This window comes from Anas platyrhynchos, chromosome 12 (genome assembly GCF_047663525.1).
Source record: "Anas platyrhynchos isolate ZD024472 breed Pekin duck chromosome 12, IASCAAS_PekinDuck_T2T, whole genome shotgun sequence".
NCBI classification, from domain to species: Eukaryota; Metazoa; Chordata; class Aves; order Anseriformes; family Anatidae; genus Anas; species Anas platyrhynchos.
In genome coordinates this window covers 14,576,197-14,590,425 of record NC_092598.1, presented here as the reverse complement: position 1 = coordinate 14,590,425, position 14,229 = coordinate 14,576,197, and the positions used below count along the sequence as shown (strand labels likewise).

The following is a 14,229-nucleotide window of genomic DNA, read 5'->3' as shown; positions in this document are numbered from 1 at the left end:
CTACCTTTATTTTCAGCCAGCATCAGCAAGGCCCGATGCTAATGTATGTTTTCCTAACTTGTTAACTGAGCTAGCTCAGCAATCTATCTGCCTGTCTAGGACCTAAAATCTAACGCAAGCCCTACTTACTCCACCAGAACCAACAACATGCACGTTAAGCATCTGCCTTTGCAGAGGTCATTATCAGGTATGACTTGCAAACTGAAGTGGCTAGGTTCTTGCCTCTGATTTTATCTGCCTTCTGTCAGTTAGCAATGCAAAGAGAAAGGAATTCAGTAGAAGCAGATTCAGGGCACTCTTAGAGGTTCCTCTCTCTAATGCAGCATGCCAGGACACATTCTTGACTATTTTACCTATACCAGAGAATGGGCTGGACTCCCATACTTAACAGACTGGGGGTGGCAACACCCCTCTGACAAAAACATCTAGAAATAACTCTCAAATGCAATGACTCATTTACAAACTTACCAGGCAAACACTGTGTGAACTCTATGTGCACCAATATAAGAGAGAATGCTAGGACAGAAAGCCCAATGTTTACTGAACAAGGGAAAGTGGCAGAGAAAGGAATTCCTGTTAAAAGAAACATCTAGTAATACCCAGGAGAATCCTTAGCTTTAGAAGCGGTTCAGTTTTATTTAACATTTAATTAAAACTCCAAGATATGTGCACCTCTGCAACTGACTTGAAAACTGAAAAACTAAATGGGGTCAAGGAGGTGTTATGTATACATGCATGCATATGAACGCACACGTGTGTGTCTGCTTGGATGGACTATGTATGCCTGTCAGCACATCCTCTGGTCCACAACTACATGAGCACTGTGAAAGGAACAGGCCAAATCTTCTTGTTTGAAGCAGGAATGAAACAAAAAATTCTACTGAGGGATGTGCAGATCTAGATCCTCAGCAGACTGAAATTGGTTGATGGAGCCCTAACAAATTACACCATACATTATCCAGCCCATTGATTGTTCCCATGGATAGCATTTTTTATTGAGTGTTAAATAGATACTAGGAATAGCGACTGTTCAGTAATGTTGGTTTCACTTACCTTCTATAATCAGATATATTTTTTTCCCCAAGGTCTGCCACTTAATTTGTCCTTTATCAGTATAGAACTTGAAACAGTAGAGGGTGTTTCTGATCCTCTCTCACGTTAAGTATGCTGTCTACTATTGCAGCAGATACGGACTGCACAACAGGCCATGTTTACCACTGTGGACATCATCAGGGAGACAAGTATGTCCAGAGTGCTTAACAGTAAGCCTGAGTCTGCTTGGAGCCTCATGCAATGCCCTTCTGACTCTGAGATACAATTATCAAAAATGTTTGTGTTGTGTGTTTGGTGTGGTTTTTTTTTTGGTTTTTTTGTTTTTTTTTTTTTTGTGGCAGCCTGCCACAGTACTATTAACATAGCATGTTACTGAGGTTGTGTGTTGCATGACTAAGGCATGAAGACTTTTAAGGGTATATGGCTTACCAGGATAACACTGGAAGACTGTGCCAGGTGGAGAAAAACAAAGCTGATGTGAATCGCATTACACTATGTGGCTTCACTGGTCCCTGAAGAAAACATCCCATCAGCTGCACCCAGATTTTCTCTTGGAAGGAATTAGTCAGCATTTCTCCTCAGCAGAGGCTGAACTTGCATTAGGGGACCATGGCCTGGAAAGAAAGAAAGGAGAAGTTAAACTGACAACGAAAACACACTAGGAATCTATTTCTGTTCTCATACCCATTTTGCACACGAAATTCACATTTTATATCACGGAAAGCAAGCCAATAATCAGGATGCTACTTTGCACGAAGAAATTTTGTCACTTGTTCTTGAGGAAGGGTCGTGGTTTTTTCCTCACAAGCAGTTTACAGATACTGGGCTAAATTTTCTGTGCAGAAATATTACACGACCGTGGCCACAAGAGGGAGCATTTTGGTCAAAAGCAAACGGAACAATTCAAACACGAAGGAGGTTTTCAGTTTCTTTATCAAAGAACGCCTTTGTGTGTTTTGTAAAGTTAAGACAGCAGGCCTAACTGAAAAATTAAAGATAGAAATGCTAAAAAGATCAAATTCATTTCACTTCTGGTTCAGATTTGGAATTGCTAGTGGAAGATTTAGTTCACAAGAATTCCTTATTCTGCAATGGATGATTTAGTCTACCACACTTTAAAGAACTGATAAATACTGAAAATACTCATAAATTACTGTAGCTTTATTAAAATCATTATGATAAGAAGATATGTTGGAGTATAATTTTACAAATTACAAGGGAGAATAAGCTGTTCCAAAGGCAGCTCTGATGAGAGAAAGATCACAGTCCAATTTAAGCTGTATATCTAATTTATACTAAAAACAATAAAGTTCCATAAACTTTTTTAAAACTGTGACAGTTTATATGAAAGAAGAATCTCTGCCTACGCTGTGGAAGTGTTTACTGGGATGTCCTCTGTCACTGATATGATTCACTTGGATTGCATACAGAAGCTACACCTGCTCTGGAGCCACTATTTTTATAGTTTCTGAGTAGAATCAAGACAGTACCGGGTAAAGCTCTTTAGGTAAATCATATGCTTTCCTACTGACCTGCAAAACTAAAGGTGTGTGTTCAACCTACAAAAATAATTAGTAACAAGCTAATGTTATTGCTCCCACATTTTACCATTGCATATTGGTAAAATAAAGATACTGAAACAATTCCAAACATCAGTATCATAATAGCTTGGTGGTATTTTGTGTTAGTGGAACAAGGATCAAAGTTCATTCCACCACAGACTCGCAGACCAAAATGGATTTATTATTCAAAAGAGAGACTGATGTCAGTTTAGGCAAAGGATCACACCTTCTCACATTCTGAACGTTAACACATTTTTCTTGCACTGTTTGTATCTTGGTGCTTGCTTAAGCCTTTTTCATGATGTTATGACTAACCAGCCTTAGATGAGTAAATATTTATAATCAATATCAATTTATAATCAATATCACTGTTTTTTAACAAATGTACAAGTTACCAGAAACAGATTATTTTACATAATAAAAGCATCATGTCTTTAAAACTAGATGCTTTATTATTTCCTGGTTCTAGAGGTAAGATCATTACAACCATTTAATAAGGACAAATGCAGTGTTTTATTCTTAGAACTTTGTGTTGTAAATGACAAGTAATTACTCAGAAATGGATCTAAGAATTATCATGACTTACAGCGTGAGTCACAAGGCCAGGCTACTGCAATAAAAGAAGGGATATATAAACATGTTAGACAGAAATCAACCCTTCCTGCCCAATCAGTAGCACTGGTCAGTCCTCCTAGTGAGTAACATTTCCAGTTTGGGTACTTCGAGACAGGTGTGGACCTATTGGAGAAATGCCAGAGAAAGGCATTAAGTATAATCAGATATCTAGAAACTATGACCTGGGAGAGAAAACCTGAAAGCACTGAACTGTTGAGTCTAGTGAAGGCTTGAGTAAATCACAAAAGCACTATACAAGAGTGCAAAAAGTAGCTACAAAGAGGAAAGAAAACAGTTTTCATACCCACCAAGTGAATATAAATTGCAAAGAGACTCTGCTCAGATATAGAAAAAATGTTTCATAACATAACCAGAGAAGTGCTGGAACAAATCCGCGAATCATCTGTCAAGAATGACGGAGGCAGAACTGATCTTTCTGCTCTGGGGTTTCCCTCTAGCCTCACTTCCCATGATGATCGTGCCACACTGGTTCATGCTCTGGTTTTTCAGAGGCCGATTCCAAGGTCAGGCAGTCACAGGGTGACCCTGGAAGCCCGCCAAGGGAAATCCTACATTTGTCAAGCTTCCACTATATGCAGGCTTCAGTTAACCCATATATATTCATATATATTATTTTGATTATTCCTTAAGCACCTGCACATCAAGCCACAACTGAAAAATAATTTTATAATAATTAATAATTACTATATTTGAGGAAGTAGTCATGCCAAACTGGGAACTGAACTGTGAGGTTTCTATAACAATTTTTTAAAGGAAATACAAGCAGTCCAGTGACAGACTAATGTTGTGTGAGGAAGTGTCCATGTTTTTGTGTGAAGAACAGGTGTGAGACAGGAGGGAGAGCCACACTGAAGTGCCTGAACCAAGGCCACGGCCTGGAGGCCAGGAGCCACCCGTCCCTGAGCGCAGCGCTCCGGGGGCTCACCCTCATAGTCACAGCAGATCCAGTGCAAGAACCCACACGCTCACCTCAACACCATCAGGCTGAAGCTTCCTTCAGTGCTGAAAAAAGAAGCAGCCACATGAGCGTGGAGTAACGTGAGCAGCAGGCAGCACCTCCGCCTCAGCCACCCTGCCTCAGGAGCACAGACTCCCACCCACGGCCGTGCCCATGGATGCAGCTCACGGTGTGTCTCCACACCTCACCTCCTCCTGACCTCAGCGCAGAAACGCACCCTCCACGCAAAGAAAAAAATAAAAATAAAAAGCCTCCTGTTGTACACCCTGAGCGCATTTGCCTCCCTTATCTCTCAGATAACAGCCGTGGTGCCTGCCAACGAGGCACAACAGCCGCCCGTCAGCAGCCCGGGCTGGGCAGGGGAAGGAGGACACGGGGCTGTGGCGGGGCAGGGGGGAGCCCGGCGCCTTCTTGCTGCCACCTCAGGACACGGGCGGCAGGGGCGGGCGCGGCGGCTCCATCTTGCGGCCCCTGAGGGCTCCTTCCCCGCGGCGGGGCCGGGCCGGGCGGGGCCGGGCCGAGCCGAGGGCTGGGACCGGGGCAGGGGCTGGCGCAGGGACAGTGCCGGGGACATCGCGGCCCCCCCGGCGGCAGCTCCTGCGCAAGACAGCCGCCCGGCGCTGGCGGCCGGAGCATGGCGCCGCGGGTGCTGCCGCTGCCCAGGCAGCATTCCTTCTGCTCGCCCGTCGTCCTCAACCCCTTCGTCCACCCGGGCCGCCTGAGCGCCGGGGACAAGCTGCGGGTAAGGCCGGCGGTGCGGCGTGCCGGGGGAGCTGCCCTGCCCTGCCCGGCCCGGCCCGGCCGGGCTGGGGAAGGGCTCCCCGGCGGGGGGCGGCTGCCCCTGCCCCAAGGCTGCGCCCCGCGGGCCGCCATTTCGCGGCGGGGCTGCGCGGCACTGAGGCGGCTCCTGGAGCCGGGGGGAGAAAGCCAGCGGCCGCCTGAGGGAAGGGAGGGAAGGAAGGAAAAATGGAAGGGCTCCCGGCCGGCCCGGACTCCCCCGGGGCTGTAGGGCAGCCGCTGTTGTCCCCTGTAAGGGGGGAAAGCCTCCGGGTTAGCAGGGCCTGGGGCTGTGGGCTCAGCGCCAGGTTTGAGCTCCTGGTGCGAGGTGTGCAGCGAGCTCTTGGCAAGGGTGGTGCTGTCCCGACAGTAACACCTCGCTGCTGGAGGAAACGGGAATCCCCGCGTCCCCACTCACAAAAGTGGGATGCTGTCCGTGGTGCCAGGCGCCTCTGGCACTAGTGGGAAGATGCTGACAGCTGCTCCCTGAAGTGATGCGCTAAAATAGAAAATAACGTGCTCTTTTTACAATAATCCCCTTCAGACACATAACTCGCTGTAAGCTGATTTTAAACCTGCTTTGGGGGAGGAAGGAGGCCCCCCTTCTGAGTTCCACATCCCCCCAAAATGGGTATCCCTCCCTCCCTGCCTTACTGCTGCTGTCACTGGGTGAATTGAACCAGGCTCCTGCAGTCCCGCTGCAGTGCCGGGCCGTGCTGAGGGTACTCACACAACTCAGAAAGCAAACAGCATTTCTGGGCATTGATTTACAAACATCTCCACTTTAAAAACTGAGGAGATGAACCAGCCGAGAACTGGCATCTCAGTGAGGACGAGGCACATAGCAGTGCATAGGCAAACTTTCAGCATTTTCTGCTGGTTGTTACACATACCTAAGGCTGACACGCAGCTAAATATTTTATGTTCCATGTAGCTCTCCCTGAAGTTATAAATGGTGTTTACCCTGAAGGTAGCTAGTTAGAGGAAATTTGAGAGATGTGGAAAACAGTTTCAAATCTTCTTAACCCCTGTGTTTACCAGCAGCCTGCAGCACAGCTCAAGTGCACCTGAGTCAGAAGCTGTAGGCATGAACCCCGAGGTATCGGCAGCAGTTCCTTAATGAGGTTCCAGAAATGGACAGTTCTCTCTGCTGCCTGATCTTTTTGAAGGATGCACAAACTACTTTTAAAAGCTTGCAATTTTAAGCTTCAATTACCATTTGATCTGTAATAAATATACCCTTTTTCCTTCAGGAGGAAGGGATGAAAAACATGGTATGTTTTAAAGCAAGATACCCTCTATGCATAACTCCACAATGTACCTGGAAGGAGAAGCAACCTAGCTGGGACAGGACCCAGCAGTAGTGAGCTTTGAAGCAAAATTGCAGTCATCACTACTGACTGCAGTAGTGAAAGGTCACACAGTTGTCGTACACAACTTAAACAGAAAGTACCCAGCTGATTCCTAATTTGGGGAGAAGTTCTTCAGATGACTCAGGATAGGTTTATCTTTGTAATTACTGCATATTGAAATGAGTAGATCTGATCCGACTTAATAGTTACTGAACTTTAAACCTGTCTTTTCTTCTGTACATTTTTCTCCAGAACTTTTTATTTTCTAACCTACCTTGACCTTTCTCTTTTCTGTCCTTTTCTTACCCTACTCTGCAGCTGATGGAGCAGGAATCAACTCTGCCTCATTACACAGTGACCTAGAAAGCCAATAGCTTGCATCAGCACATCAGTACCACCTGTGCATCTGCCTAAAATAGATTAATGAATTTATTAAAGTTTTGAGGGAGGAATTGTTTTGCTTTTGCTACTGCATCGTTTATTTTTTCATTGTAGGTCAGTGCATACATTTACTTTTTTTTTTTTTAATAAAGTAAAAAGGTATTTTAAGTGAAAACATGCTGATTTATGCTTATGCTGCCCCTTCCACATTATTGAATGCAGCTGAAAGGTTGAACTGGGACTCAAGATCACGTTACAAGAGGACATGCATGGTGGAAAAAATAGGGATCTGATTTTGGGAGGCAAGCAGGGAGTCTTGGTTGGTTTAACTTGCTACCTGAATTTTTCAGATTTACTGTGACCTGTGCCAAAAGAGCAATAAATCCCCAGGGCCAAATTTCTTACACCCAGCTACTGAATCCATTTCTGTGTATCCAGAGTACTGACCTTAAAGTTACTATTAAATTTCCATAACTACTTCTATATACAACTTCTAGGTAAAAAACATTGTATACTTCAAGAAGGATCAAATGATACCTGAATGTCCATCTGCCCTGGAAACATGTTATGTGGCAGTGCTTAGAGAACATAAGCTGCTGCACCTGCTGCCTCTACTTACCCTAATTTACACTGCATATCCACTGTCAAGTTTGGTATGTTGTTACCGTACCTTTTGTAACACAGAAGAGAGTCCCGAAGGCCCAAAATTCCTGTTAATCCCTGTCACTATCACAGGTTTAGAGCCTAAAGCCAGAGCCTCTCCTGAATATCGGCAAGAGGGCAGTAGGAGGATATGACAAAGGAAGAATGAAGAAGTTGGGCAGCCCGCAGGAGGACTATGTCAATGAAAGGAAAATTAAAACCAAGCTACAGTATCTAGGAATTGGATTAATAATACTTGGATTAATTGGATTAATGTAAAGATGCTTATATTCCAAATGTCCTATAATCATTTGTTCCTTTGGAAAGGAGAGAGGTAATTTAAAATCCTCTGTACTGCTTAATAATCATTGTTCAAGTATTTAAGTACAAACAAATTTGGAAAACTCATTTATTATTCAAAGCTTTGCGATTCCTGTACAGTAAGTAGTCATTGCTGAAAAGATGTCTAGAAAGGCTGAGTTTGCGAGAGGAGTGCTGCTGTGCATCTGTAGGCTTCCTTTTAAAATAATAAAGCTCACAAACTCATTATCTGATCTGGCATGACACAGAGAAACTTGTGTGTGCCTTCACATCAAAATCCACTTGACTTGCTGGCAGTTTGTGACTACAGACCATTCAGATTTAAATTCCCAAATGGGAACTTCGCAGCTCTCTCCTCTTGCAACTATTTATTTGATTAGAACTGGTATTAAACTTAGTGAATCAAATTATTTTTGTAGATTTATATAGGCTGATACCTCCCCAAAAGATGAGATGAATATCATGCAGGCTCTTTACCTAAATTCAAAGGTGTGTTATATATTATTAGAAGCTGCGCAGAAAAACAGATGTTATTACAGAATTACAAGCTAAACGCTTATCAAAATGTGTAAAATGTGTACGCTAAAACTACCACACTTCTTGACCAACTTCTGCTATGCTTCTGAACTGGGGCAGCTGTCAGTCTGTGACCAACGCTGCAGCCATATACCAAGTTCTGAGGGACTTTTACAAACACAGCTCAAATAAAAACAATTATTCACTACAATAACTCTGCTTGGGCGTGCACTGCTGTGTGCGTACACGCGCAAAGCTGATACTCAGCATGCCCCGAGCTGGCCAGGTGTCAGAAGGCGTCGAGCTGCTCGCAGCCTGCCGGGAATGCTGCGCCAGGACTTCCGCAAGGTATCGCCGCTCATCTGCCTCCCAGCCTGGGCTTGCTCAATCCACGTAGGGCTGTTGTTGCGCCACAAAGGCCAACCTTCAGGATATAGTTTCTAAATTAATGTGCTGGGGTAAGATAGCTGAGAATTTCTTCCTGCCCTGCACCGCAGGCTGCTACCAACCTTGTGCCAATGCACCTCCTTCCCGGAGCTGTGCGCGGAAAAATGCAAGCTGAATATTCATTAGTAAGGGTTGAGGGTAATAATTGAGGATTATTTGCAAGCAGTGTTATGTTAGGTTTCTCCTTCCCCCCCACTTCCCTTACAAGTGTGTGTGAAGAACTGAGGAAGTGGTGAGGAGCAATGTCAGCTTGGGGCAGTTTCAGACCGGCTTTGCTACCCAGTGTGGTCATCTGACCGTAGCAGAACTCTCCCAAGAGTTTCTTTGCTTTGAGTTAAAGCGAGCTAATAACAGCTTCCAGAGTGTGGGGAGAAAAGGAAACTAAGATTTTTCAATTCATTCTGAAGTATTCAAGGAGATCCCGGCACAGAGTTAATAACCAGGATGCTTCACACAAACAGGAGGCAAGAAATTAGTCCCCATCATCTGAAGGGCCCTGCTGGATGCGTACTGCAGGTGGTGAGCAGACGACTTCCAAAGGCCGTCAGCCTTGAGCTGCTACAACAGCACTGTAAAGTCCGAACCCATGCCTTAAACCACATGTATAATTTTACAAAAAAAAAAATAAATTGCTGAAGTCCTAACTAGGGGCAATGAAGTTATGTGGCCTCTACACTACTCTAGGCAGTGGTACTGAGGATCACTTGCAGCAGTCGTGTGACTCAGCACAAGGTCTGTCATTTTTAAAGGAGCAAAAGTACATTGTGATCATCTTAGCAATCCCGCTTGGCTTGTAGACAGGTGACAGCTGGTGACAGAAGGCTCTGGAGTGGAGATGCACTTCAGCTGGTCAGATGAGTCTGACCTTGTTGTATGCTGCAGAACAAGCCAAAGTATAAACTAAGGCAGGCAAACTCTGTTTACCCTCTCTGTCTAACAGTATCTGAGCTAAAAACCCAAACAGTCAGATGTTCTAATTCCAACTGAAATGGGAACCCAAAAATATTTTCTGAAACACTAAAAATGACTGAGTAATGTAAATATTTCACAGTCCATAAAATGTAACTGCATAGGTATCAGTAATTCCTGTTGATGCTATTTCTTGAGATTTTCCCCTCTTTTTTCAGACTGTTCTTCTGGGGATTATTTTGCTACCTCTCCGTGTCATATTTATTACATTCATTTTATTGCTGTCATGGCTGGTTGCATCAATTGCAACTTACCGTCACCAGGGAGGAGGAGCTGTGCCATTAAAAGGATGGAGAAGGTAAAGCGTGACCAAAATTTATAAAAAGTCTCTACTTTATTTTTTTTTTTTTTTTAAATAAAACAAGGCCAAGAGATTATGGGAAGTCCCACTGAGGGAACGTGCCAGGTATGGGAAGATTGTCATTTAATTGTTTAAAACTGATTTCAAAACAAAACAACAGTATCAGAGTGATATAAGTTCATACAAAAAAGACACTGCAACTGCTAAGTACTCTCCCTGCCCTCCCAGTAGCATCATGCTAAAATGCTATAAAATATGGCCAGAGAAATAGCAGAACTTGTTGGGGAGGGATGTTGTTAGAGGTGCTGTACATTGCCTTATCTTTAAAATTGTATCTGTGAAATTGTAAGCTCTAACACAGAAGGTGATGGACCTTCCCTCCCCCTGCTTCTTCCCCTTTAGCCCACACTCTCCTTGTGAGTAGTGTTCCTACCCTGTGCCTGGCCACAATGCTGGTGAGATCTATGCATTTGTTTAGAAAATGAGCTGTAATTTGGATGATATTTTTGTGTTTCTGTTTACCAGGAGGATGATCCAGACAAGCCTTTCATGCCTAACTCGTACCTTGTTCTTCATAATGGGGTTCCAAGTTGAAGTAAAAGGGAAAGTGGCAAGTCTGCTGGAAGCCCCCATCATTGTTGCAGCTCCTCATTCAAGTTTTTTTGATGCCATTGTTTCTGCCTTAACTGGAATGCCATCGATAGTATCTAGAGCAGAGAACCTTTCAACTCCAGTATTTGGCAGTAAGTATTCATGAAAAAATAAAACGTTCAAAGTCTTATCTGTGAACCTGATTAAGGGACAGACTGTTTTAAATCCTTGAGTTCCAAAGTTACTGTCAGATTTTCAGTAAAATCACTTGGGGCAGCTTATCTTTCAGAATTGGTCAAAACATTTGAGAGTATGCTGTTTCCTTTCAGGCATGGAATATAATACCACTTTAAATGTGCTTTACATCGAAAGCATGTTTCCTAGCTGCTCAGAGCACAAAATTTATCTGAAAATTCACTCAGTAAGTAGCTTGAACAATCTGTTCAACTGCTGTCTTTTAACAGTATGGCCCACAAACACAGAACGTGTTTTGATAAAGGTTATTTCAAAACAGCCCTGAACTACAGCAGTCTGGAAAATACCATATTCATAAACTTAAACTTGCAGGCACTGTTATGGATATTTTTTAATGGGAGTCAAACCAGGAAGGAATAAAAGAGAAGTTACTCAAAAAGGAAATGCAGAGAATGGGAAAGATAGATGAGTCATGCTTCTATTATTTTCTCCTCCTTTTGGCACAGAAAGAATCCCAGTTTGCATTATTCCTGGAATCAGCAGCAGCCTTTCTGCTGGCTGTATCTCTCTTCTGTCCGTAGGACTCGTAAAAGAACAAGCCAACAGACAGAACTCAGTAGGCAACACAGACAAGTAGCTTGGTAGGAAATAAACTAACTGGTGATATAGTGATCTTGTCTTAAAACACAGGAGTGGGATGCCAAAGCTAGTTATTTCCCCAGTTTCTCATCACATTTCAGCATGTCCACACATTCTGATGTAGAGTTCTGATATAATCAGTTTTGTTTTGTTTTGTTTTTTAATTACCCACAAGCTGTGTCTGCTTCATAACTGAAAAGCACTCGCTTCTTCAGCCTGGGCTCAAGGTACATCTTCAGTGCAGTCTGGATGCGTTGGGCCCCGGTGTAGCCTGTGAGCAGATACCTGAGCAGGTCTCTTTCTCAGAACTGTGTGGAAACGCTCGCTGAAGGATAACAGTAATATTAGTAGAATGGGTGCACGTGAATTTGATAAGTTCATACCTACTGTCAAGCTCCTCAGCTTGAGCACAATAATGATACTCTTATCTATTTAGTCTGAAAGCTGTTTGTGCAGTCTGTTTCCTAGTATGAGCATAACAAGTTTTTGTTACAGGAGAGCCCTGAACACGTGTTTTCTAGGCACTAGTGTAAAACAAATGAACATCTGGATCTCTTTCACAGCAATTTTAAGTTCCCTTCAGCCTGTAGCAGTTTCTCGTCAAGACCCTGATTCACGAAAGAATACAGTCGCTGAGATAACAAATCGGGCATTATCAGGAGGCAAGTGGCCACAGGTAATAAAGATACCACTACTCTTCTGTAATATATCCCAGATACACTGTGGATCATAATGTCAGGCAGTGCCCAGATGAATAGGATTCTGTTGGCATATAAAGGCAGCTCTCAGATCTGTAACAGGTTTGGGAAAGGAAGAAAAGAGGCTGGTGCCCAGAAAGAGTTTTGTCAGGACAAACGAATCAGTTAAATCCAGACAATACCAATTGCTGTTCTAAAATGCAGATGCTCTTAGATTTCATGCCCTATTTTAATACTTAACTTGTTGTCCTCAGGGTAGCAGTTGACTTGTATTGTTATATGTGAATCACTTTTCTCAGCCAAGCTCATGTGTGAAAAGCTGTGGTGCAGAGCTGCGCTCACAGCGGTTAATGAGTAACCCAAACTGTGTGAGCTCCATCATAAACAGTACTTAAGCTTAAAATATTCATTTCACAGGTGGAAAATAGCTGAGCTGAAGGTCAGTTCACTCCTCAGGGTAACAGTGCAGTAAGAACAAAGCTTTTAGATTGGTCTGGACACAATAGTTGGTGATTCTGCACATTGCTTCCCATGGTCATCCCTCAGCAGCAAGCTGCTGTTGTGCTTCTAGACCTTGGGTGGCTTTCCATCCTGAAAACCTAATGGGGCAGAGGCTGCTCTAAAGGAGAAAACAGTTGAGGCAGCAACTCTGCTGCCTTTGGACAGGTAGAAGGCTGGGATAGAAATCTGCATCTACTGGCATCATACTTGGCATTGCCTCTCCACTCTCTTCTGATGTATTGATTGTGGTTTCCTGTCACCTCTATCTTTATGCATTTATCAACTGTAGGGAGGATTTTAAATACACACTTGTGAAAGCTAGCAAGGCTTTTTTTTTTTTTAATACTATGCTTAGACTCTGCATTGATGCTTATGACTTGTTAAACTGTTGTGGATAAAGTGATCCCAGCAAGGTCCAAACACCTAACCTCTGCTGAAAACAGCAAGGTGAGAAAAAGGAGAATTGGCTTTACACCAATTCTGCAGCTATGTTATGGCACAAAGAGCCTATGAGTCAAGTAATCTGGGAATCTCCGAGACTGAATCAGCTACAGCTGGGGGTATCAGAGGGTGATTCCTAGTCCTGTGCAGCGGCCACACCTTCCTCCTTGACCACAAGATGATGTCTCTGATAACCTCAGCTGAGTGCCTGGGCTGCATTCTTTTAGCACAACACAGAGGAGTAGCTGGATTCCCAATTCCTTCCCCCTCAAACCGAAACACGACAGGCTGCACAACACTCACGCTTATTAATAGCATCAGCTCCTGATTATTGCTTCTCCCAACCCTGTACCAAAACAAAAGGGGAAGAAGGGTATGATAACTTACTGCTTGGACAGTCACTAATATGTTTTCTGGGGCTTATGATGTACGCCAAGCAGAAAGATGCCCATTTTTGTGCCCATAGCACCGGTATATCATATCTTAGAATGGCCTGTGTCTCCTGAACAACAATCTCTCCTTCATCTAGCCTTGACCTCTTAATTCAGACTGAAGTGGGAGCACACCTTGAGCCCTCTCAGTCCAGACCAGTTCTTGTACTGAGATTCTGTGGGATGCTGCTTATGATCCTATAGTGATAGGAGAAATACAAAGCTTCTTTGTATTCCATAGGGGGCTGAATTCAGTGTGTCACATTGCAGCTCACTACACATCTAATCTGGTATTTTTCAGAAGCTAACTCAGAGTCCTTCTGGGTATTTGCTGTGTCTGAATCATTCAGGGACTGTGTAGTGGTGTGTAGTGCCATCAGAGCTCTGCATCAGAGATACACCTACACTCTTTGCCTTTTGCTGCTACCCCTTAAGCTGTGATCTCATCATAGCTGGCATCTTGACTCATGTTGATAGCATCTGTGCCTGTAAATGCTCAAGTGCCTCACGCACTTCATGTCAGTCCAGACTCTTGGTGATAATATGCTCAGCAGTTCAGTAAGAAACTGCTGGCAGAGAAACAAAGAGAAGCCTCCTATCATTACCAAAACTAAACATCTCGAGTCAAACACTGGAAACATTTTATACTGTATTTCTGAACTGATAAAGGCCTGTCCCCAAAATTCCTCTCATACAAAGCATTTGTTTCCAAATCAAGATGAATCAGGTTGTTATTATTGTGGGCATCCTTTACTAATTCATTCTATTCTTGTTGAAATAGTAATGGTATTCTTGTGATGCAGTGTAACACGTTACAG

The 14,229-nt window shown here is 43.6% G+C and overlaps 2 protein-coding genes across 10 annotated transcripts in view; one reads left to right on the top strand and one right to left on the bottom strand.

Moving 5' to 3' along the window:
• LOC101791976 (uncharacterized) overlaps window positions 1-14,229 on the bottom strand; it is a 716,414-nt gene that overhangs the window by 548,894 nt on the left and 153,291 nt on the right. For 7 of the 8 annotated variants that reach the window (XM_072043940.1, XM_072043938.1, XM_072043941.1 and 4 more), the window contains exon 3: window positions 1,483-1,667. The gene's annotated coding sequence lies outside the window, so the exon portion shown is untranslated. Of the gene's footprint in view, window positions 1-1,482; window positions 1,668-4,220; window positions 4,254-4,397; window positions 4,675-14,229 lie in introns of those variants that run through there. The other variant, XM_072043931.1, reaches the window with a different exon arrangement.
• The window catches only part of LPCAT2 (lysophosphatidylcholine acyltransferase 2), a 29,610-nt gene continuing 20,025 nt past the window's right edge, over window positions 4,645-14,229 (top strand). Inside the window, exons 1-5 of one of the 2 annotated variants that reach the window (XM_072043923.1) lie at window positions 4,646-4,951; window positions 6,657-6,833; window positions 9,773-9,912; window positions 10,441-10,658; window positions 11,904-12,016. In XM_072043923.1, the coding sequence (XP_071900024.1) occupies window positions 10,445-10,658; window positions 11,904-12,016 (327 nt within the window). In that variant the 5' untranslated portion in view covers window positions 4,646-4,951; window positions 6,657-6,833; window positions 9,773-9,912; window positions 10,441-10,444. Of the gene's footprint in view, window positions 4,952-6,656; window positions 6,834-9,772; window positions 9,913-10,440; window positions 10,659-11,903; window positions 12,017-14,229 lie in introns of both variants that reach the window. The other variant, XM_027467062.3, reaches the window with a different exon arrangement.